This window comes from Stenella coeruleoalba (genome assembly GCF_951394435.1).
Source record: "Stenella coeruleoalba genome assembly, chromosome: 3".
In the NCBI taxonomy this organism is placed as follows: Eukaryota; Metazoa; Chordata; class Mammalia; order Artiodactyla; family Delphinidae; genus Stenella; species Stenella coeruleoalba.
The window spans coordinates 132,894,532-132,920,615 of record NC_137148.1 but is presented as its reverse complement, the minus strand read 5'-3'; the positions used below and the strand labels follow the sequence as shown (position 1 = coordinate 132,920,615).

Here is a 26,084-nt window from a genome sequence, read left to right as displayed (position 1 = left end):
CTCTTCTGAGTCCATTAAGGGCTCTCTTAAATCAAAGGTAGACAGGCAGGTTTTTTGTGTTATATTCTAGATGGCACTGGTCAACTGTGAAAACACCACAGGTGACGACTCTGGAATAAATCTAGACACTTTCAAACTTGTTGGATCAGGCAAAGTAGATAACAGTATTGTACTCTCTGGGTAACTCTGGTGAAGCTGACTATGAATTACTATGAATGTGCAAACAGGCCGAGGGCAGGGAAGGTGGTTATTTTTATGCCAGGCCCATTCTGCTGGTGTACCCTGAACCCGCTTGTTTGAAAGTTAACTTGCTGAGCTCTTATTTATGGGAAGCAGTTTCCCTTTCTTATCTCCCCAGGCCACATTCCACCCTTTGAATCTTGAGCTGGACAGTCCTTTCAACACGAAAGACAAACTTCTCATTCGAAAGCCCCATTTCTCTGCCTATCTCTTTACCTGCCCCTCCCCACCCACTCTCCAACTCACTTTACTTCTGTCTGCCTGAGCAATCCTATCTTGACAAAGCTCTCAGATAGCTTTGTCCTGATTTCTGCTTTTTGTACTTTTCTGCCTGGCAATTCTTTCAACTTGCTTGTCTTGTTGAAATCCCGGAAGTCTTACTGAAACCCTTTTTCAGAGCTGCTTCCAGTTATTAAGTGGATGCAATATGAAGGGGTGATTTGACCTGAAGAACTAACTAAGGGGTCACATGTTCTAGATTCTTGATTTGAGATCATTGTTACCTAGCTTCATGACTAGCAGCAATCAATTTCAGGTCTCCTTTGTGAATCAGAGTCATCATCTGTTCCCTTCACCAGGAATTCTTTTCTTGCAGTTGTTTGTTTTGTTTGTTTATTTGTTTTTTGCCAGCTCCTTTTTATCATTCAAGTTTCAGCTTAAATAAAATGTCATCAGGGAAATTCCCTGGCCGTCCAGTGGTTATGACTCCAGGCTTCCACTGCAGAGGGCACAGGTTCAATCCCAGGTTGGGGAACTAAGATCCTTCATGCCAAAAAAAAAAAAAAAAAGTCCTCAAAGAGGCCCTAAATACTCCCTAATGTTATTTTCCTCTAACATCATTCTTCATAACATTATCTTCTGTTTTCTTCAAGCACTTTCTATCTGCAATTATCGTAAATGTTCCCTTGATTACTATGTTTTCCTCCAGAGGACCTTTAAGATCCAAGAGAGCTGAGGCCTTGTCTGTCTTCTTCCCAGCTGTATTCCTCACTCCTGGCACATAGAAAATGCTCTGTAAAAATTTGTAGAATGAAAAAAACTATAAAATTTAAGCAGTTGGACCAAATGAACTTTAAGGTTGCTTGTGGCTTTAACATGAACACTGTCAAAAATGAGTAAGTTAAAAATAAAATGACAACCACCATTTAAATAAAACAATGAATGCAGTGTGGATGTATACTTACGCTTTAAGAATATACACCTGCCAAGTTCTTGGGCCTGTCATAGTGTTGTACTGCTGTTTTTATACAGTTTCCCAGGGAGTATGAACTGAATTTCCGAGCTTTATAATACAGTATTTAACAAGGATATCAAATAGCTGTCTAAATATAAGAGCCCCGTAACACAGAATTAGAGTGGGATAGGTTTTAAAATACAATCTCTTCAATTTACAAGGATGCAAACTAAAGCCCTGGGAAGGAAGTATATTTGGACATTTGGAACCAAATTCAGCGTTGCTTCTGTCGATGAGGAATACATATGCCAATCACACTTCCTTATATGTAATCATTATTAATAACATAATAATGCTTTATATTGGAAAAACAAGTTTGTGTGACGAGATTCTATACCGGTGGTTCTGAAATGTGAGCATGGAGGATTTGTTAAGGCACAGACTGCCGACCTCACCCCTAAAGTTTCCGGTTCTGTGGGTCGGGGGCTGGGGAGGGGTGCGGAGAACCCCGAGAGTTTAAGAGGAGCCCTACTAATCTTACCTCAGGAACTCTCTCAGCTTGACTGGCCCGCTTGGCGCGGTGAAAGAACTACAAGTCCCAGCGTGCCCCGCGCGCAGCGGGAGGAAAGTCGGGCACTTCCGCTCCACGCAGAGCCTCTGTCCCCGCGTCTCGACGTGTCACTGGCGGCGCCGCGGCTGTGGCACGATAAGGCGCTGACTGGGGGAGTTTGAGGCGGCGGCGACCCCGGCCTGGATCTGTCCCGGCGCGGAAGGGTTCTGGGGTCCGTGGGGAACAGGAAAGGGAGGTGGCGGCTCAGCCCGCTCGGGGCACGATGTTGAACATGTGGAAGGTGCGGGAGCTGGTGGACAAAGCGTGAGTATCTGGGGTCAGTTGTGGCCGAGGCCCACGCGGGGGAGGGGCGGGGGGAAAGGGGAGCCGGGTCTGCGCGCGGGGCCTCCCGCGTCACGCCCCCCGTCTCGGCCGGCCCCATCATGGCGGCGTCCGGCTGTCTCCTCGGCCCCGGGCCGCGTCCCGAACCGCCAGTCTGGGAAGGGACCCTTCCTCGTTCGAAACATCCTCTTAGCCCCCTTCTCTCCTATGCAGGCCGTCCTCACCCTGCCCCTACCCCCACCCTTCTAGGCACAGACACTTTGGTCGGGGAGGGGGCGGGGTTGTCTAGAGATGGGTCAGTGCCCTGGCCGGAGAGCTGTCTTGGCCCCAGGCTTTGGGCTTTGACACCTGGGCAGCAGCGAAAGCTTGTGGGTGGAGGACTCACTTCACTGGCTCTCTGTGCACCTCAGAGTGTGGTGCAGAGACCTTAGGCCTGGTCGGGAGGTGTTCTTTACCTTGCTGGGTTTCTTTTAATTCCTAATGAACCTGAAGTGTTGGAGTGGGTGGTAGGTGTAACAAGTGGCCACTGTGGTCAGAGTGAAGTTGCTCAAGAGGAGACTCATCCTTCGCTTTTCTAACATCAGTGAGAGTAGATCACCACATAGCTTACTGTGATTCTTTTCCTCTGTTTCCTTTTCCACTACACTTCATTTTTGGAGGGCCACTTGTTCCATTTGGTTTAATTAAGAAGTCATTGAATTAACAAGAAATTTCCCCTAAAGAAGGAAACAACCCAGGTTTATATCCTGTTGATCTACTTTTAACTTCCCTGACAGGTAAAATGACTAATATATAGTTGACTTTCTTTAAGATTTAAGTCGTAACTTTAGTATCTTACACTTAATTGAGTGTATCAGATAGATATAACAGTGGTTAAGTAAGGTCTGCTAGGCCAGCAGGAAATAAAGTTTAAGAATTTTCCCCTTCCTCTCGGGTTTTAGTGACGATACAACGTGTGGTGACAAAAACATTTCATTTGTGCCACTCATCCAACCTAAAATCAGGAAGTGTAGATGGCAAATTCTTGAGGCTTTCTTGACCCCAGAAAAAATAATTCATTAAGAGATACAAACTACTAGGTATAAAATAAATTAGATCCAAGGATGTAATGTACAGCACAGGGAATATAGCCAATATTTTATAGTAACTTTCAACAGAGTATAATATATGAAAATATCTAATTGCTGTTGTACACCCGAAGCTAATATTATAAATCAACTATACTTCAATAAGAAAAAAATTCACAGTGGCTTGGGTAATACGTCAGATAGAATTTAGAGTCTGACCATATTTTCAAGTTTTCTGTGCTACCAAGAAGGCAGTAGAGTGCCTAAGGAGCACAGGTTTGTGAACCTGCAGAGCTGGATTCAAGCTCTGTAACCTTGGCAGATTACTTAACCTTGAAGTGCCCCAGTTTTCTCAGGTGCAGTATGAAAATAATGATAGATACTTAGAGTGTTGTTGTGAGAATTAAGGGCTAAGGACTTAGATAGCATATAAAGCCCTTAATACAGTAGGTTTAGATCAGTATGCTTTTGATAACTATAGCAGATGTTCTGCATCAAGAGTAAGATTAAACTTCATTAAGAGAGAAGCTCCACGTTTGGAAAGTGATTTGGTGATTTTGCTTTATCAACTATTTATTTGACCGTTAAGTTCTCAGTCCTTTATTTTAGGTTTGTTTTGCTATTTATATAACCTTTGCTTTCCAAAGATAAAATAAAATCATGTTGCTTATTTTTTCAGATCCAGGTTCGTTGGTTTTTTAATATTTGGTGTAAGTCTAGGATACCAGCTTAAATAGTCTTTAAAAATCCAAAAGCCTCTACAAAACTATCTCTTTATTTCTTAGCCAGAGGACAGTGGAAGAAAAACCACTAAAAAAACACGTTCTTATCTTAGGGGACTAAATCTGTAGCACTCAAAAATTTGAAGAGACTGTACATTTTTCAGGAGACAAATCAAGGCAATATTTCTGCTTTAATTGTTCATTTCATATTGTTTTTAACACCTTTGTTACTAATTTTCAAGTGCTTCAGGTTAAATTTGTCACATAAATAGTTAGCAAGTCAATCTAATGGAAGAGCTGCTGTTGAAAAATAACTTCTCTCTTCCTTTTTACTACCCAATTTAGAATGGAGACTTGAACCAAGTTATTCAAGAACATGTAAGAACGTTGCCACCAAGGACTTTTTAAAGATTTCGTGGGTGTCTGACACATGATATTAGGATTACAACATGAGGTTATTTTACTGATGAATACTCAGAATTTAATTTTCATCTTTCACTGGCAGGAGAGAAGAAATTGTTCCCCCCAAATGAAAGCATTTTACAGAACCAGTACCTGTGGTACTGTGTGCATTTAGACTCTTCACCTTAAATTGCCATAATGAAGGTGAAGCAGATCCATAGAACCGCTGTTCTGATTATCAAGGGGATAAGGTGATGAGGAAACTTGCAAATGAGGAAACAATGAAGTGACTAAGGACTGCTCTGAGAGCTTTGTTGAATAGAAATGAGACTTTATATGATAGAGCACTGGCTAGAGGTTTAGGAGACCTGGGTTCAGATTCTGATACTGCCTTTTAAATTAGCCGTATGTCTGATCTGAGGCAGACTCATATGACTCTCTAGACCTTGGATTCTTTATCTTTAAATTGATGGGATTGGGCTAGAGTAAGACTTTTGCCAACAATATGCCAGTATGCCAACTGGCATATTGGAGGCATGAATTTCTATCAGGGGGCAAAGAAACAGCAGATATTTCATAAAAGTAGATAAATTTTAGGAAGTCATTATCCTCCAGAGACAGTTTCAGCTGAAAAAGGAATTTTGTTTAAATGTGGCAATCAATAAATGTTATATTTAAATGCTTTATGCAGTAAATAAGTGCAACCCATGACTCTGGAAAATTAGGACTTTCATTTAGCATATATCCCTACCCATTAAGGTTTACTTCAGAAAGAAAAATGTGGTCTTTCAAAATGTGTCCTCTGGAGCTACTGTTAGATCCAGCATGGTGGCAGTTCTTAAGTATAATAATATATTTCAAATACTGGCTTTTGAGATTTTATGGAAGGTTGGGGAGGTATTTTCCACAGTTGTTGCACCTGCTGGTGGTATTAAATGGCTCTGTTTTGCAGAACATTGTGGAACTGAGGAAAAGCAGATAAAACCATAGGCCAGCCAGAGCTTGGAGTGCCAGTTTCCTCCCACTTGTACTCGAGTTGCATTAAAGAGAGCTGTGGCAGGAGAGGATAAGTGGCACCACTCCCACCAACTGGGAAAAGCTTGACCATTGTCATCCTTTGACCTGCCTCCCTTTATTTGAGGCTGTAATAAAATTGAACACTTTTATATTTTGTTATCCTGTTTTTGTATATTGTATATATATACATTTATTGCATATTGTATATATATACATATACTATATATATATTGTATATTGTATACAATATACAATTTTGTATATTGTAATTGTTATCCTGTTTATCGTATAAATTTGTCGTATAAATTGCTACAGTTCTGTTGTCTTTTTTCTTCAAATTTTGGAAATGCAGTGAAGGTAACCTGGTAGTGGTCAATCAAACTGCTACTTACTGTTCAAGCCCAGCCAATCCTTCTCTTTCATGCAGGGAGTAGTATTAACAGTAAATCTATTTCATCAGTGGCCCCTGTTTTTTTTATGATAGTGATTCAAACAGGGCTGGCCAAGGTCCTAAGGCAACTGCTATAGATACTTCATTTTAAGTTATTCTCTTAAGCATAGCTTGCATTTTTTCTCCCCATAAGTTGATTTTTTTGGTGTTATTTGCATGATTTTAGTTTCTAAATGGTCACATAATGTAATAGAATTGTGGAAACTACTGATCTAGTCTAGCTGACTCCAGAGGGAGAACCCTTTGCTTTTACAGAAAATATTTCATTCAGTTATTTCAACAGATAATACATTTATTATTTCTTGGAATAGTACTGTATTTTCTGAACTTGAAAAATACAATACCTGCCTTCAAGAAATTTGCCACTGCAAATTGGTGCACTTGAACTTATCATTGGTTTTCCACTTCAGTCCTCGGATGTGTTCCCCCTATTTCCGTATCTTACCAGTAAATCTCTGTTCAGTTTGCTTCTTAGAACTTGAAAACAAAGGTGATTTTCAGCTTTCTAGTTTCCCCCTATCAACTTTTCTTTAAACCAGTTGTTATTGCTGAAACAGTAAATTCATTATCCTTCCTTCCTCTCTTCTAGTAACTGGACACAAGTAGATATTAAGAATTTAATTGCAAAGAAAGATGATTTTATCTTTGCCAGCATTTCTTAGGAGTGATTTTCTGAAGTTCAAATTAGTCTGTTTAGTACCATTGCCAAGGTGCTTTTAAAAAGCTCTTAGCTGCCTCTTACATTTTCCTGTGCCCTTCCTGTTTTCAAGTAGTTTTTCATTTGTTTACTATGCATCCACTCAAAGTATTTGGCCTTTTTAATTTTAAGTACCACTTAATAGTACTCACTCCTAGGTTTTACAGTATGACTCCACAGTTGAACCTTTTTCTATGCTCTTGTATTATTTTGTTACTTATTTCCAATGTTTATTTAATATTTCCTTTAAGAAAAAAAGGAAGAGTATAGGCAGCTTAAATAACTTTTTTTAGTTTTGAAGAAATTTTATTGTTTAATATTTAGATCTGTCTGGTTGGAATTTACTTTTTGGCTTTTATTATGGAAGATTTCAAATATATCCAAAACTGGAGGGACTGTTGTAATGAACCTCTGTGTACACAGACCTAACTTCAACAGTCTGACTAGTCTTGCTTTATCTGTGCCTCTGCCTCCCACCCCCACTCCGTATTATTTTGAAGCAAATTCCTCACACTGTATCATTTCATCTATAAGTATATCAATCTACAAAAAGTAAAGAGTCAACTTTTTTTATCATAACCATAATACCATTATCACACCTTTTAAAAAGGATGATTACTTAATATCAAATGCCCAGTCAGCATTTGTTTCTCATTTGCCTCATGATTCCTCTTTGATGTTTCTGAGTTGGTGGGTATATCTCTTGATTCTTTTAATGTGTAGGCTCAATCTCTGTCTTCTTTTTTTCCCTCTTAAGGTTTACGTGTTAAAGAAACTGAGTTTTTTGTACTTTCCTCAGTTTGGTTTTTGCTAATTGGATCCCATAGGGTTGTTTAAGTGTTTTTCTAACCTCTGTATTTCCTGCAATTTGGTAATTTTATCTACTCACTTGATAAATTCAAGTTCCAATTTGGGGGGCAGCAAGACTACTTCATAGATTCAAAGTACATTTTTAGTACTTGTAATGGGTCTTATGTATAAAGATTTAGCTCTCTTTAGTCTCAGCTGACATTACTTAACATTCTGGGACAATGTATTTAACTGTTTATTCTTTTTTTTTCTAACGTGTCACTGCATATGAGCTTTCATTGTTTAGTCTAATTATGTGAATGTGTGCATATATATATATATATTTTTTTAAATATACTTATTTATTTATTTTTTGCTGAATTGGGGCTTTTTTGCTGCGCGCGGGCTTCTCATTGCAGTGGATTCTCATATTACAGAGCACGGGCTCTAGACGCGCGAGCTTCAGTAGTTGTGGCACACGGGCTCAGTAGTTGTGGCTTGTGGGCTCTAGAGCACAGGCTCAGGAGTTGTGGCACTGGGGCTTAGTTGTTCTGCAGCATGTGGAATCTTCTCGGACCAGGGCTTGAACCCGTGTGGCCCGCATTGGCAGGTGGATTCTTTTTTTTTTTTTCTGACTGGTGACAGTGTTCTTTATTCTTTTCCTTCTTTTCTACTAATTTTTTTTTTTTTTTTTGCGGTACGCGGGCCTCTCACTGTTGTGGCCTCTCCCATTGCAGAGCACAGGCTCCGGATGCGCAGGCTCAGCGGCCATGGCTCACAGGCCCAGCCACTCCGCAGCATGTGGGATCCTCCCAGACTGGGCACGAACCCGTGTCCCCTGCATCGGCAGGAGGACTCTCTACCACTGCGCCACCAGGGAAGCCCTCTACTAATTTTTTTTTTAACATCTTTATTGGAGTATAATTGCTTTACAATGGTGTGTTAGTTTCTGCTTTATAACAAAGTGAATCACCTATACATATATCCCCATATCTCCTCCCTCTTGCGTCTCCTTCCCACCCTCCCTATACCACCCCTCTAGGTGGTCACAAAGTGCCCAGCTGATCTCCCTGTGCTATGCAGCTGCTTCCCACTAGCTATCTGTTTTACATTTGGTAGTATTTGTAAGTCCATGCCACTCTCTCACTTTGTCCCAGCTTACCCTTCCCTCTCCCGTGTCCTCAAGTCCATCCTCAACGTCTGCGTCTTTATTCCTGTCCTGCCTCTGAGTTCTTCATTACCTTTTTTTTCTTAGATTCCATATATATGTGTTAGCATACGGTATTTGTTTTTCTCTTTCTGACTGACTTCACTCTGTATGACAGACTTTAGGTCCATCCACCTCACTACAAAAAACTCAATTTTGTTTCTTTTTATGGCTGAGTAATATTCCATTGTATATATGTGCCATATCTTCTTTGTCCATTCATCTGTCGATGGACACTTACGTTACTTCCATGTCCTGGCTGTTGTAAACAGAGCTGCAATGAACATTGTGGTACATGACTCTTTTTGAATTATGGTTTTCTCAGGGTATATGCCCAGTAGTGGGATTGCTGGGTCCTATGGTAGTTCTATTTTTAGTTTTTTGAGGAACCTCCATACTGTTCTCCATAGTGGCTGTATCAATTTACATTCCCACCAACAGTGCAGGATGGTTCCCTTTTCTCCACACCCTCTCCAGCATTTATTGTTTCTAGATTTTTTGATGATGGCCATTCTGACTGGTGTGAGGTGATACCTCACTGTAGTTTTGATTTGCATTTCTCTAATGATTAGCGATATTGAGCATTCTTTCATATGTTTGTTGGCAATCTGTATCTCTGCTTTGGAGAAATGTCTGTTTGGCTCTTCTGCCCATTTTTGGATTGGGTTGGTTGTTTTTTTGACATTGAACTGCATGAGCCGCTTGTAAATTTTGGAGATTAATCCTTTGTCAGTTGCTTCATTTCCAAATATTTTCTCCCATTCTGAGAGTTGTCTTTTGGTCTTGTTTATGGTTTCCTTTGCTGTGCAAAAGTTTTTAAGTTTCATTAGGTTCCATTTGTTTATTTTTGGTTTTATTTCCATTTCTCTAGGAGGTGGGTCCGAAAGGATCTTGCTGTGATTTATGTCATAGAGTGTTCTGCCTATGTTTTCCTCTAAGAGTTTGATAGCGTCTGGCCTTACATTTAGTCATTAATCCATTTTGAGTTTACTATTGTGTATGGTACTAGGGAGTGTTCTTATTTCATTCTTTTACATGTAGCTGTCCAGTTTTCCCAGCACCACTTATTGAAGACGCTTTTTCTGCATTATATGTTCTTGCCTCCTTTATCAAAAATAAGGTGACTATATGTGTGTGAGTTTATCTCTGGGCTTTCTGTCCTGTTCCATTGATCTATATTTCTGTTTATGTGCCAGTACCATACTGTCTTGATTACTGTAGCTTTGTAGTATAGTCTGAAGTCAAGGAGTCTGATTCCTCCAGCTCCGTTTTTCTTTCTCAAGATTGCTTTGACTATTCGGAGTCTTTTGTGTTTCCATACAAATTATGAAATTTTTTGTTCTAGTTCTGTGAAAAATACCAGTGGTAGTTTGATAGGGATTGCATTGAATCTGTAGATTGCTTTGGGTAGTATAGTCATTTTCACAATGTTGATTCTTTCAATCCAAGAACATGGTATATCTCTCCATCTGTTTGTATCATCTTTAATTTCTTTCATCAGTGTCTTATAGTTTTCTGCATACAGGTCTTTTGTCTCCCTAGGTCAGTTTATTCCTAGGTATCTTATTCTTTTTGTTGCAGTGGTAAATGGGAGTGTTTCCTTGATATCTCTTTCAGATTTTTCATCATTAGAGTACAGGAATGCAAGAGATTTCTGTGCATTAATTTTGTATCCTGCTACTTTCCCAAATTCACTGATTAGCTCCAGTAGTTTTCTGGTAGCATCTTTAGGATTCTCTATGTATAGTATCATGTCATCTGCAAACAGTGACAGACTTACTTTTTCTTTTCTGCTTGGGATTCCTTTTATTTCCTTTTCTTCTCTGATTGCTGTGCCTAAAACTGCCAAAACTACGTTGTATAATAGTGGTGAGAGTGGATAACCTTGTCTTGTTCCTGATCTTAGTGGAAATGGTTTCAGTTTTTCACCATTGAGAATGATGTTGGCGTGAGTTTGTCTTATATGGCCTTTAATATGTTGAGGAAAGTTCCCTCTATGCCTACTTTCTGGAGGGTTTTTATCATAAATGGGTGTTGAATTTTGTTACAAGCTTTTTCTGCAGCTATTGAGATGATCATATGGTTTTTCTCCTTCAATTTGTTAATATGGTGTATCACATTGATTTGCGTATATTGAAGAATCCTTGCATTCCTGGGATAAACCCCACTTGATCATGGTGTATGATCCTTTTAATGTGCTGCTGGATTCTCTTTCTCAGTATTTTTTTGAGGTTTTTTGCATCTATGTTCATCAGTGATATTGGCCTGTAGTTTTCTTTCTCTGTGACATCTTTGTCTGGTTTTGATATCAGGATGATGGTGACCTCACAGAATGAGTTTGGGAGTGTTCCTCCCTCTGTTATATTTTGGAAGAGTTTGAAAGGGATACATGATAGCTCTTCTCTGAATGTTTGATATAATTTGCCTGTGAAGCCATCTGGTCCTGGGCTTTTGTTAGTTGCAAGATTTTTAATCAGAGTCTCAGTTTCAGTGCTTGTGATTGGTCTGTTTATATTTTCTATTTCTTCCTGGTTCAGTCTTGGAAGGTTGTGCTTTTGTAAGAATTTGTCCATTTCTTCCAGGTTGTCCATTTTATTGGCATAGTTGCTTGTAGTAATCTCTCATGATCCTTTGTATTTCTGCAGTGTCAGTTGTTACTTCTCCTTTTACATTTCTAATTCTATTGACTTGAGTCTTTTTCCTGTTTTTCTTGATGACTCTGGCTAATGGTTTATCAATTTTGTTTATCTTCTCAAAGAACCGGCTTTTAGCTTTGTTGATCTTTGCTATTGCTTCTTTCATTTATTTTTCATTTTTATTTCTGATCTGATCTTTATGATTTCTTTCCTTCTGCTAACTTTGGGTTTTTTTACTTTTTCTTTCTCTAATTGCTTTAGGGGTAAGGTTATTTGAGATGTTTCTTGTTTCTTGAGGAAGGATGTATTGATATAAACTTCCCTCTTAGTACTGCATTTGCTGCATCCTATAGATTTTGGGTCGTTGTGTTCTCGTTATCATTTATTTCTAGGTATTTTTTGATTTCCTCAGTGATCTCTTGGTTATTAAGTAGTGTATTGTTTAGCCTCCATATATTTGTATTTTTTAAAGATATTTTCCTGTAATTGATATTTAATCTCATAGCATTGTGGTCAGAAAAGATAATTGATACTATTGTAGTTTTCTGAAATTTACCAAGGCTTGATTTGTGACCCAGGATATGGTCTATCCTTGAGAATGTTCCACGAGCACTTGAGAAGAAAGTGTATTCTCTTGTTTTTGGATGGTATGTCCTATACACATCAAATAAGTCTGTCTTGTTTAATGTATCATTTAAAGCTTGTGTGTCCTTATTTATTTTTATTTTGGATGATCTGTCCATTGGTGAAAGTGGGGTGTTAAAGTCCCCTACTATGATTGTGTTACTGTTGATTTCCCCTTCTATGGCTGTTAGCATTTGCCTTATGTATTGAGGTGCTCCTATGTTGGGTGCATAAATATTTACAGTTGTTATATCTTCTTCTTGGATCGATCCCTTGATCATTATGTAGTGTCCTTCTTTGTCTCTTCTAATAGTCTTTATTTTAAAGTCTGTTTTGTCTGATATGAGAATTGCTACTGCAGCTTTCTTTTGATTTCCATTTGCATGGAATATCTTTTTGCATCCCCTCACTTTCAGTCTGTATGTATCACTAGGTCTGAAGTGGGTCTCTTGTAGATGGCATATATACGGGTCTTGTTTTTGTATCCATTCAGCCAGTCTGTGTCTTTTGGTTGGAGTATTTAATCCATTTACGTTTAAGGTAGTTATTGATATGTGTGTTCTTATTACCATTTTCTTAATTGTTTTGGGTTTGTTATCGTAGGTCTTTTCCTTCTCTTGTGTTTCTTGCCTAGAGAAGTTCCTTTGACATTTGTTGTAAAGCTGGTTTGGTGGTGCTGAATTCTCTTAGCTTTTGCTTGTCTTTAAAAGTTTTAATTTCTCCATCAAATCTGAATGAGATCCTTGCTGGGTAGAGTAATCTTGGTTGTAGTTTTCTACTTTCATCCCTTTAAATATGTCCTGCCATTCCCTTCTGGCTTGCAGAGTTTCTGCTGAAAGATCAGCTGTTAACCTTATGGGGATTCCCTTGTATGTTATTTTTTGCTTTTCCCTTGCTGCTTTTAATATTTTTTCTTAGTATTTAATTTTTTAGTTTGATAGTTTGATTAATATGTGCCTTGGCATGCTTCTCCTTGGATTTATGCTGTATGGGACTCTCTGCGCTTCCTGGACTTTATTGACTATTTCCTTTCCCATACTAGGGAAGTTTTCAACTATAATCTCTTCAAATATTTTCTCAGTCCGTTTCTTTTTCTCTTCTTCTTCTGGGATCCCTATAATTCAAATGTTGGTGCGTTTAATGTTGTCCCAGAGGTCTCTGAGACTGTCCTCAGTTCTTTTCATTCTTTTTTCTTTATTCTGCTCTGCAGTAGTTATTTCTACTATTTTATCTTCCAGGTCACTTATCCGTTCTTCTGCCTCAGTTATTCTGCTATTGATCCCTTCTAGAGAATTTTTAATTTCATTTATTGTGTTGTTCATCGTTGTTTGTTTCATCTTTAGTTCTTCTAGGTCCTTGTTAAATGTTTCTTGTATTTTCTCTATTCTATTTCCAATATTTTGGATCATCTTTACTATCATTATTCTGAATTCTTTTTCAGGTAGACTGCCTGTTTTTCTCTTCATTTGTCAGGTCTGGTGAGTTTTTACCTTGCTCCTTCATCTGCTGTGTGATTTTCTGTCTTCTCATTTTGCTTAACTTACTGTGTTTGGGGTCTCCTTTTCGCAGGCTGCAGGTTCATAGTTCCCGTTGTTTTTGGTTTCTATCCCCAGTGGCTAAGGTTGGTTCAGTGGGTTGTATAGGCTTCCTGGTGGAGGGGACTAGTGCCTGTGTTCTGGTGGATGAGGCTGGATCTTGTCTTTCTGGTGGGCAGGTCTATGTTTGGTGGTGTGTTTTGGGGTGTCTGTGGCCTTATTATGATTTTAGGCAGCCTCTGTGCTAATGGATGGGGTTGTGTTCCTGTCTTGCTAGTTGTTTGGCATAGGGTATCCAGCACTGTAGCTTGCTGTCGTTGAGTGCAGCTTGGTCTTAGCATTGAGATGGAGATCTCTGGGAGAGCTTTGGCCGTTTGATATTACGTGGATCCAGGAGGTCTCTGGTGGACCAATGTCCTGAACTTGGCCTTCCACCTCAGAGACACAGGCCTGACACCCGGCTGGAGCACCAAGACCCTGTCAGTCACATGGCTCCGAAGAAAAGGGAGAAAAAAGAAAGAAAATAAATAAAATAAAGTTATTAAAATAAAAAAGAATTATTAAAAATAAAAGAATTTAAAAGTAATTTTTAAAAATGGACAGACAGAACCCTAGGACAAATGGTAAAAGCAAAGCTATACAGACAAAAATCACACAAAGAAGCATACACATACACACTCACAGAAAGAGAATAAGGAAAAAATATATATATATCTTTTTCCCAAACTCCACCTCCTCAATTATGGATGATTCGTTGTCTATTGATGTATTCCACAGATGCAGGGTACATCAAGTTGATTGTGGAGATTTAATCTGCTGCTCCTGAGGGTGCTGGGAGAAATTTCTCTTTCTCTTCTTAGTTCGCACAGCTCCTGGGGTTCAACTTTGGTTTTGGCCCTGCCTCTGCCTGTAGGTCGCCTGAGGGTGTCTGTTCTTCGCTCAGACAGGACGGGGTTAAAGGATCAGCTAATTCGGGGGCTGTGGCTCATTGAAGCTGCGGGGAGGGAGGGGTACAGAATGCGGGGCGAGCCTCTGGCGGCCAAGGCTGGCATGATGATGCAATGGGGCAGGTGGATTCTTAACGACTGTGCCACCAGGAAAGTCCCATCTATATATTTTTATAGTAATTTGCTAGCTGTCCACACTTTTTTTATTAAATTTTTTTTGGCTGCTTTGGGTCTTTGTTGCTGCATGCAGGCTTTCTCTAGTTGTGGTGAGCGGGAGCTACTCTTCATTGTGGTGCACAGCCTTCTCATTGTGGTGGCTTCTCTTGTTGCAGAGCACGGGCTCTAGTCCCGTGGGCTTCAGTAGTTGTGGCAGGCGGGCTCAGTAGTTGTGGCTTGCAGGCTCAGTAGTTGTGGCACACAGGCTTAGTTGCTCTGCGGCATGTGGGATCTTCCCGGACCAGGGCTCGAACCCATGTCTCTTGCATTGGCTGGCGGATTCTTAACCACTGCGCCACCAGGGAAGTCCTATACACACTTTTATATTTAGACACCTCCATGTGATGTTTACTGGATCTGGGAAGAAGTGTGGTTCAGAGATCGGAACTGGATTGAAATCTTAGGTCCACCACTAAGAAATAGTGATCTTGGGGATTGGGACAGTATCTCCAAACTTTCCCATCTATAAAATAGTATGGTATTTATCTTACAGGGTTCTTGTGAGGATTATATTTATGTGAAACACTTAGCATAGCACTTGACATAAAATAAAGTCTTGAAACACTGTCATTATTGTATAATTAAAAAAGTAATTTATAACAATTTATAACGTGTAGAAAAAAGTGAAAGGAATATAGTGTTTGAAGGAGTAAAGAAAATGTCAAAGTAGATTATTTACAAGTATATAAGAGCTGTGTCTTAATCCATAAATCATCATTTTCAATGTATATTCACCTCAATAGACATGTTAAGCAATGTATAGGAGAACTTATAAAAATATCTGTAATATGTACCTTATGTTGTGTTCACCAAATCACAAATGCCTTTAATATTGTAAAGCATATTACAGAAATAACTCTTTCAAAAGACATAAGTAAGGAATAAAGTCTTTGGAAGGACATATGCATTTCCATCTGCTAATTTTTATTCAGCTTGTTTTGTATTTTCTCAAGATTTTAAAGATGCTGCTAATCTAAAATATTTCTTCTAAAATATAAAAAGATATATTTTGTGAGGGCAATTTGAAGTTGACAGTCTATCCTTAAAGAAACTGAACAAAATCAAGAAAAAGAATCCTCTAAAATGTGATATCCAATTCATAATCTCTGATAATGGATGAGCAGTATATATAAGGAAAGCACATTGCATTGTGCTTTCCAGTTTTTCAGTACACTCTCCCAAACTGGCAAGAAATTCTTTTGGCTTACCAGAGCCCTTTAGCCAGGTAATTTCATACAGGTAAAATAACATAATGCATTCCCATGTATTGATAGCTCCTCATGACTATGACTATAGTAAATATGAGTGATTTTGTTAATGTGCAACAATAGCCAAGAGTGTTTTGTACTTAAGAGAAGTCTAGTTAGCCAATTATTTTGGAGTGTCTTCTCTTGACATACGAATTGTATTTAGTTTAGAAATTCTTAGGAGAATAAGTTCTACCTAATTCTAATATAAATAATTTTTTTATAACTTCCACACAAACTCACCATTATGTGATAAACGTGTATGTATGCATTTAAAAATGTTTCACTCAAAAAAATTCTCGTCCAGATAGGGTTTTTTTTTTTTGGCCATGCCACATGACTTATGCAATCTTAGTTCCCCGACCAGGGCTTGAATGGGACCCTCTCAGTGAAAGCATGGAGTCCTAATCACTAGCCTGCCAGGGAATTCCCTTAGGTAGCTTTTATTTTTATAATAGAAAGAAGACATATATTTAAAATTCAATTTCTTATTTTTCTTGCTATTTGTTTCTATGCAGTTTTAGCAGTTTTAGCAAATCATTAAAGAACAGTGCATATTCATCACTTGTAATTTTTAAAAGTGACTTAAGATTGTATGATTAAAACTTTTTACTTGAAGTTAAACCATAATGGTTAAAAATAATATCCTTAGTTTGATATGTTTGGTTTATAGTTATAAGTTTGGTACTGAATGGGTTTCTGAAGTGTGGCTCATTTCTCATGAAGCCAAATAAAAATTTTAATCCTATAATCTGTTCCGTCTGCTGCCTCTGGGATATAAGCTCGTTGAGGGTGGGGGACTTCATTTTGTTTACTGCTATATTACTTACTCCAAGTACAGTGTGTGACGTACAGTAGGTGTTCAATAAATATTTTTTTGAATGAGTATGTTAAATTTGGTAAGTTGTTTTATATTACTGAGGAAATCTTTTAAGTACAGATATTTCTAATAAAAACAAATAGTTATTGAGCGTTTGTCATGTGCCAAGAACAATAGTGACAACATTATTATTATTCTGAATTTGTGGTTGAGGAAAATGACCACAGAGAAGTCCAGAAACTTGCCCGAAGTAACACATCTAGAAAATAGAGTCTAGATTTAAATCTAGTGTCTGCTTTCAGAACATATATTTAACAGTTTTTGCTAACTTGTACAAGACATTATTCACTGTAATAGAGGTGAATTACTAGTGTATGCCTTAAGCAAGTTAAAAATTACTTGAAAAAAGTTTATAATAAGCTTCTGAACCAAATTCAATGAGTATTTATTCCTTTCTTCTGTATATGTACCAGTCATAAAAGAAAATTTTTCTGGCCTCTTTTAATACTCTGAATAAGGTAAGTAGGATGCCCCTCAACGATCGAGAAGCAAACAGTTGTAGGTGAAAAAGGAAATCTTTTTTTTCTTGTAATGAACTTGCTCACTGTAATTAATCCTAAAAAAAAATGTCATGACAGTCATGAGCTGTAGTATGTGTTTCAGAATTAGTCCCCTGTAGCCAGCTTCCACAACTTTAATAAGTTTCACACAATTTTTTGATCTTTATATTGTAGTCAGTTAACTGTGCCTGTAGTGCTATGTCTTATTACCCTGATTTATGTACAACTTTTCGCAATTTTTCTTATGCTCAGATTGAATAATTTGGGAATAATTTTCCTTAGTTCGTTATGTACCTATCCAAGGAGTATGTTTTTGGCATAGGTTGTGTTTAAATGGTATATAATAACTGAAAATACATTACTGATACCCTTACTAATCTTCGCCATATCTTATAAGGATCTTTTAGTGAGTGCTTATTAACTATCTACAACAAGCACTGTACAGTACTGTAAACCGACTGACAGACCTTATGGTTCCAGTAGCAGCTTATGATTCTGTGAAGTGGATGCACATGACAAGCACATGAAAAAGACAGAATAATATAAGATGATATGATATCTGAATTTGGGGTATAGGTATATATACTGTAGAAATTCAGAGAATGGAAAGAACAATTAAGACAGAGCAAAGGCTTAATGAAAAAGATAGATCCTGGTATTTCAAAATATGTGTTTGCTGAAAGGAGGATAAGGCCAAATAAGGAATCAAACATGGAGTGAAAAATCTTAAACACAGGTCAAATGATGTGGGCTCACTGATAAGAACCTACTCCTAAATGGTTCCAAGCAGAGGATGACATTACTGAATACTGTCTAAGAAGCTGTTCTGTTGCAAAGGGAGGTCCCCCTTCTACCCCAATCACATAGTCCAGATTAAATAATTTAAAGTGTAGATGTTTGGTGGTTTGTGTTTGAGTTTGAGGGGAAATAAATTATATAGGCTTCAAAATTTTAGTAGTGAGGTTCTGGAAACAATTTCCTTCATGTCAGAAAAATTGAGCCTAGTTTTTGGGATTTGGAAATGCATTTGAGTAAATCTAAGTTTAATCGATCGTGGATGAAAATGGGGGAAAAAACTATTGCTGACAATATTTTTAAGTATTAAATTTTATTTAAAATTTTTTAGTTATTTGAGTTCACTTACAGGTAGTTTTACAAACTTATCACTGCTGAGGTGCACGATTTCTCATTTTATTATTCTATTGATAGGATTTCTTAGTTATATACTTTCAGTTAGTGTTTGATATTTGGCAGTGCATCTGAACTTAATCACATAGAAGTGAAAACATCTATAAGTGATGCGATCAAACTACAACGTCAAGCATTTGTGTCTACAAAGATGTAGTTTTCACATATTGTCCCAGTGCAGGATGTTTCATAATTTTCTCATTCTCTTAGAAGGGTTTTATGCTTTTTTTTAAGCTTAAGTAATTTTAGTACTTTCTTTTAGATTTTTTTCCTGAAGGAATCTCATAATACAGTTAATAAACTTACCTTAATAGGGTATTTTAAATAGGGTGCCACATATTTTAAAAGATAATTTGTTATGAGTATGCCCAAGCTGAGCAAACTTCTTTGGGTTTCAGTTTTATTTTTAAATGAGGTGTGGGAGGAGTAATTTGAGGGAAGACATCATAAGTCAAGAGACTTTTTGTGCATTTCTGTATGAAATGGGCATAAGGTCTACCTTCCAGGAATGTTGAGAGAATTAAATGAGTTAATATATTGTGAAAAGGTTTACCATTGTGTTCTCAGTAAATTCTCGTTCTTTTGTTTTGTTTGGTCATTATGAGATAGCTTTAAAAAGGTGTAACCTAAAATTAAAAGATATAGGTGAACAAAAACTGTCATTCCTTAGATTAGTTCTAAAGAGTAGGAATTTAAAAGTTGGCAAATAATTTTAATAAACTTTAAACCCCTTTAACAGTAAAATTTTTACTGTTATTTTAGTAGCTACTCTTTTATTATACCTGTAAAAACTAGAATTGGGATTTATAATGCTAACAATTCTTATGCTATACTCTTTTTTTAATACACTGGGTTATTTGATTTGCTTCTGAAACCAGTTTAACATATGACATCTCTTGATAAGAAAAACATCACACTGTCCTTTCTTTTTTGGAAAAAAAAAATTGATTTACTAAGTAACCTGAGCAAGTGACCTTAAGCAACTGTCAGCAGTAGGAAAGATTGTTTCGCAATTAAACTTACACACAAAACAATGCAAGTCTGAAGCTGCTTAAAGTAGAGAAGGACTGTTTCTGGTTGTTGAATAGGAATAATATTCCCATACTTTAAAAAAAATATGGACCTCAGGAGCTTACGCTTTCAAAATTTATTAGAAGTTGCATTTGAGGAACTTGTGCTTGAATTGTTAACGTGTGTCATAAGATATACAGTTGAATTTGAAATGACTGGTATTTCCAGAACAATTTTCAAATAAATACGTTATGCTAAATATTTAACTAAAAGTTTTTCTAGCAAGTGGGAATGGGTGTCCTAGTTATTTAGAGTCATAAATAGAACATTACTGTTGTATCTAAATATAACATTTAGCTAGCTTTTATTAACTTTTGTTATTAAAAAAAATGGTAATAGATTACTGTTTTTCATGAGAACTTTGTAACTAGAATAATCCTAAGAGAGTCCTTGAGGGTGTGATTGGCCTATTTATAAGTTGTGTGAAATGTTTAACCTTGAGGATTTTTTACTCATGTAAGTACTTAACATTGCTTGACATGTTAACGTGGTTTGGGGGGGGGGGTGTGGTAGCTGGTGTACCAAAAGAATGATTTGCATATGCTATGCTACTAATTGTTCTTTTTTACTATAATTTAATTATAAAATAGAATGATACTAATTATAAAAAGTCAGGTGAGCCTAAATTTCCTAATGCATTTTAACTGTGATAAACTTCCTTTACGTTAAAACTGATGCATTCTATATCTAAAAGCATAATGTATAGTGTTCACTCTATCAAAACTCTTCGATGCTTTAATGGAGGAATGATTGCACTTGAAAAAGCTAGTTACTGCCTAATTTGACACTGAAATAAATGTTCTCCAAATTATAGAATCAAGAAAATGACAGATTGAAATGAAAAAGAAATAAACCAATCAATCCTTTCATGAAGTTTGACTTTGTTCCAAGTTATTTGTGTTACTTAGAGGGGTAGTTTTAGGGAAAAAAATGTTTTTTATTGCTGTTAAGATTCACATAGCATGAAATTAACCATTTTAAAGTGTTGAATCCAGTAGCGTTTAGCACATTCACAGTGTTGTGCAGTGAGGCAGATTTTTAAATAACTTTTTATTTTGAAATCAAAGTTTTAAGAATAGTAAAGAGAATACCTGTATACCCTTTATCCATATTCACCAATTTTTAAGATTTTGCCATAATTACTTGTCATTTCCCTCCTCTTCTACTCTCTATTTCTCTGCGTGCGCACGCGCGCGCTCTCTCTCTCTCTCTCTCTCTCTCTCTCTCTCTTTCTCTCTTTCTCTCTTTCTCTCTTTCTCTCTTTCTCTCTCACTCACTCACTCACTCATCTGATCCATTTGAAAGTAGGTTACATGACCCCTTTGCCTCAAGTGTGTATTTTCTAAGAACAAGGTTTATTCTCCATATGGCTATGATATAGTTAGCAGATTCAGAAGATTTAACGTTGAAACAATAATTTTATCTCCCTGTAGCCCATATTCCAATATTGCCAGTTATCCCACTCCAGTACAGGATTCTATCCGGGATCATGTATTTAATTGTCATGACTCTTTACTCTCCTTTAATGAAGAGTTCCTTAACCTTTCTTTCCTAACAAAAATGACACTGGCACTTTTGAAGGTTATAGACCAGTTATTTTATAAAATATGCCTCAATTTAAGTTTAGCTGATACTTCCTCGGGTTATGTTTTCTGAGCTGGAAAATTACATTAAGTGATGCTGTGTCCTTTTCAGGGGGAAAACAATTTCTGTATGTTGCTCAATAGCGATGTTAATTTTGGTCACTCAGTCAAGGTGTTGTCTGACTCCTCTACCATATAGTCACTATTTATCTAATTGCAAGTAATAAGCAATCTGTGGGGAGATACTCTGAGACCCCCTCCTCATCAGACTCCCCCCTGGATTTAGCATCTACAGATGATTGCTTGAGCCAGTCTTTACTATAATGGTTAAAAATAGTGATGCTCATCCCTCCCCTTCTCTTCAGAGTTATCAGTTTACTTTAAGCAAGAGCTGTTATTTTTTTTCTTTCCTCCATCCCTCTCTCATGGATTTTCATTTTATTCAGTGGATTGTAATCCATTACTGTCTGCCACTTATTTCAGGACTCAAATTGTCACTGATGTAGCCAGTGAGAGCCCCGTGAAGCTGGCCTGTATCCTTTCGTCATGCCGTTTTATTTTTTTTCGCCCTTTCTGGCACAAGGTGTTTCAAGTTTGTCCTGTATTTTCACTGCTTCAGCCCTGGAGTCAGCCATTTCTGCAAGGACCCCTGGCTTTGGTTCTTTTTAGCAGTGGGACAGATTTTAAAAAGAGATTTTTTGGTAGATTAGAGAGATTTTTGTCATAATTAAGATGTTGCTAGAACTTCTTACATGTAGGAACACCTACAGTACAGAGAGGTGGCACATGGGATAAAGACCTCTTTGGAAATGCGGTGGTGGTATTTTTCTTTTGGATAATTAAAGTTTAACATTTTGTTTTCGTATTTTTAAACCTTAAGAGAATAAGATTTGTGAAGGATGCTGCATTGCTATTCTCTCCTGCTATTCCCACATCCAGCAATGTAATTTGCTTTCAGTGAATCAATTAAGTATGAAAAGACAAAAATCAAAGCACTTGCTATACAAGTATATACATTGTAGATAATCTGATTATGTCAATAAAATGCTGTCACAGAGTACACTTTTCCTAATGGTATTTCATGTTACAACCATCTACCTGTACTTCACATACTTTTTATTATATCTCCTGTTTGGCTTTTGAATTGTTTATACTAGCAGCTGATTACTGAGTAATTTAAGTCTCACTTAATTATGGCAGTACTGTTCTAATTAGAATGCTGGATGTTGGTGCTTTATTTAGCTAGCAAATGTAAAATACTTAAAGTTTGTGATATTTGTAGAAATAAGTATTGAAGATTAATTTCCTGTAGATAATCTTAGGATGTATAGCTTAAGTGTAGACTTATGCCTACTTTACCCCCAAACCAAATAGATAACTCATTTGGAATATGAAATACTTTTGACTTAAATTGGAAAAAACTGGCCATATGTTGAGAGTCTCATTTTCTGAACAATTAAAAAAATAACTATATATGCATAAATGTTAAAACGCAGCAAAATTACACAATTTTAAATAATTAAATAAAAGTAATTTGAACATTAAGAGTTAGAAGAGCTTGAGAAATTTGCTGGAGATACAACACTGGTGTTTGAATTTAACGTAGGTAATATCCCTTTGGTCATGTTGAGATTTATAAGGAATAATTTGAAAATAATAACTACATAATTAACATTCCCTTTAGACTGATAATATTTTTCAGATGAGTTTTTTAGAATAAATGGTGATGATCATCTTTTAATGAATGAGCTATATTCTTAATGCTTAGATAATCTCTGATAGAGAAAACTCAAATTATAGGTATGCTTCTCATGTCAGATACCCATACAACAAAGAGAATGAGGTGTTGTACTAAGGATTGCAGGAAGCCACAGGACAACCTGGCGTATTCACTTAATGAATATTTACTGATCGTCTGGAGCTCTTTCAGATACTTGAAGTATAGTTGTAAGCAAGTTTTGGTGGGGAGAGATAAAAAGAAGTAAGCAAAATAGTTACGTATTTTTTGAGTGTTATGAAGAAAAGGGGCTGAAGTAGAGAATGATGAATGGGGCTGTTTTAATTAGGGTGGTGAGATGAGACCTGAGAATATGGTATCTACATTAAGACTTAAAGAATTTAGAGCACACAGAGTAAAGGAGGGGTGTTCCAGAGAGAGGGCATTATGGAGTGAGCAAAGACCCAGAGTGGGGAAAGAGCTGGTGAGAAAGTTAGAGAACAATATGGTAAGAGCATGTGGAAGAGAAGTGGTAGGCTCAGGGACTTGTAGGCCATTGCATGGAGTTTGGATTTATTTTAAGTGTATAAAGCCAGTGAGGAATTTTGATAAGCAAAGGAGTGAAATGATCTCACTTATGTACCTTACTCTTGGTACTGAGTTGAATAATAGATTGAGGGTGGGGACAAGAGTAGAAGGGGGGCACTGGTTAAAGTCATGATTATAGCATAGCAGTTAGGAGTGTAAGCTCTGGACCTTTATCTCCGGAGTCAGATCATCTAGGTTCAAATACTGAGGTCACTAATGGTTGTGTGGCCTAGAGTGAGATAACCTCTTTGTACCTCAGTTTCCTCATCTGTAAAATGGGGATAATAATACTGTCTCATAGAGTTGTTAGGAGAATTAGATGAATTGTTTTTAAAGGGCTTAGACATTGCCTGGCCTGTAGAGTTACATAAGTGTTTAAGAACCAATAAACAAATATATATGGCCATCTTATGGAATAGAATGTGAAGCAGGCAATAAAATGTCCTCATTTACCTCTGCCATTTGTGTTACTTTGGAAGGAACACACAAGAATTACTGCTATGCAGTCTTTGCTTTGCTCAGTTCTTCTGTGGTAATAGATTGTGCCAAGTGAGGGCCTGGTCCAGTATGTATGAGTTTCAGTTAACAAGGTGCCATGCAAAGGGAGGGCTGCTTGTATATTAGAATTCCAGCATCTAGAGAAGTGAAATTCATGATGCTCTCAAATTCATAGTTGATACTGAGCATGAGTAGGAAGTTTAAAGTGTTTGAAGTTTTTTGGGGGGTTTTTTTAGCCTTCAATTTCATATTTAGCTCTTTACATGTTTCTGTGGGACACAGAAGTCCTTTGCCAAGGTATCTTAACTTTTTAAGTCTTTGCTAGGGATCAATAAGCTAATTTTAAGGGATATAGTAAATTAACAAGTCTTTCTTGCTGTGATTCCAAAAAGCCTGAGATTGAAACATTCTATGTCAGCTTTTTAAAAAAGAAATTTTGTGAGGGTAGTATTTCTTATGTCATTCTCTTTTGTGTATTTGTTGGTCAGTGGGTGTTTATTTTAGTCCTCTCTATTCATATCTTAATCTCAGCTTCCTTATCTTCCATCCGCCCCTCTCTGTTACCAGGAGATCATAGATTTCATTTATGTATTCACCGGTCAGTTATTAAATACCCGTTTTATGTGAGGCGTTCATTGTTAGGCACTGGGAGGGAAACAAAAATGCATAACATGGAGTACAGTCAATTCTGATTATTTGAGGTAGTTATGTTTTAAAAAGTCACTGCGAACACTGAACCTTTGTTCATAGGGGAAGTACAGGGTTAGTTTCCTGTAGGCCTCTGGTCACATTTTCATCAACCAATTAGTAACCTTCTTTTATGTGTGTTTCTGTTTAAAGTCACCTTCTCTAATATTGTTGATTCATTAACATTGAACTCAGGGCCAAGTACACTATACTTCATGTCTTATTTAACATAGGTATATTCTCTGTAAGGCACATCATAAGCCTATTACTTTTAGAAACACTAGACAGCTCTTCAGCAGTCAGCTTGGGGGCCATATTAAACAATGAAATCAAGAAAAATCATAAAGATGTGAAAAAGCAATACTGAATAGACCAGAGAAAGGACGTTTGTTTACAGTACAAGAACTCAAACAAGACGACAGAGCATCAACTTTTTGACCTCATCTGGGAATGCATGACAGATGACTCAAATGTTTTGCTACACTCTTCACAAATGACCACAAAAGCACTGTGAATATTGATTTTGGTGTTAAAAATACATTTCAGTGAGCAAATATAAACTAACAAATACAGAGTCCTCAAATAATCAACTCTACTTGCTTTTTAAAAACTTATATTTTATTAAGGGAATTAAGATAAATTCATACATAGCCATTGTATGGGCAGAATATAATTCATAATGTTTATTTCTTCATAGGAAAGGGAGACTATGGGCTGGAAAGAGTCAGGAAGTCTTCATTTTTGCATCTTTGTTTAATACTAGGCTTGATTTTAACTGAAAGAAGAGGTGGGGATTCCAGGAGTGAACAGTTACTCAGGTAAGAAAGTAAAGGGCATGTTTAAATTCCAACTAGTAATACAGTATGATTATCCTGTAAAGTAAATGAAACAGAAGTAGTGGGAGAAAAGGCTAGACAGATAGGTTGAGTTCAGATTATGTAGGTCCTGATCACCTGCATGATCAACAAGGACTTTGTTTAGTCAGAGGAAAGAAGCTATAAGGATTTTAATCCTTTTGTTTAATTAGTCAATAAATATTTATTAAACATCTGCTGTCACCAAGCCTGTTCCTGGTACTGGGGATTTTAAGTGAGTTAGAAAATTTGTGTCCTCTGGATGTTTTCAGTCTAGAAGGGGAGACAGGCAAGTAAACAAACACGTCCATTATATAGTGCACTGGTTTTAGTTTTAGTTCAAGGTAATAGAAAGCACATAATGTGCTTTGCTGTGTAGAGCACATAGGCAGATCCCCAGAGTTGAAGGAAGATTTCTTGGAAGAAGTAGCATTTAAGCTAAAATCTGATGATAAGGTGGGATTAGGTGGGGGGGATGGGATGTTTGGGCAGAGGATTTAGAAACAGAGGGATAGCATGTGCAGAGACCTGGAGAAAATAACAGTGATGGGACTGAAGAAATAAATTGGTATCTCATATGAAGGAATGTGGACTTCATCTTGAAGGTAATAAAGAAGACTTTGCTGGATTTAAAATGGGAGCTGAGATAGATAGG

At 37.2% G+C, this 26,084-nt stretch overlaps 1 protein-coding gene across 3 annotated transcripts in view; it reads left to right on the top strand.

The window, feature by feature from the left end:
* Nucleotides 1-2,018: 2,018 nt before the first annotated feature.
* Nucleotides 2,019-26,084, top strand: part of CLINT1 (clathrin interactor 1) — a 65,307-nt gene continuing 41,241 nt past the window's right edge. Inside the window, exon 1 of one of the 3 annotated variants that reach the window (XM_079916254.1) lies at nt 2,019-2,288. In XM_079916254.1, coding sequence (XP_079772380.1) covers nt 2,248-2,288 — 41 coding nt within the window. In that variant the 5' untranslated portion in view covers nt 2,019-2,247. The remainder of the gene's footprint in view (nt 2,289-26,084) is intronic. The other 2 variants (XM_079916252.1, XM_079916253.1) reach the window with 2 other exon arrangements.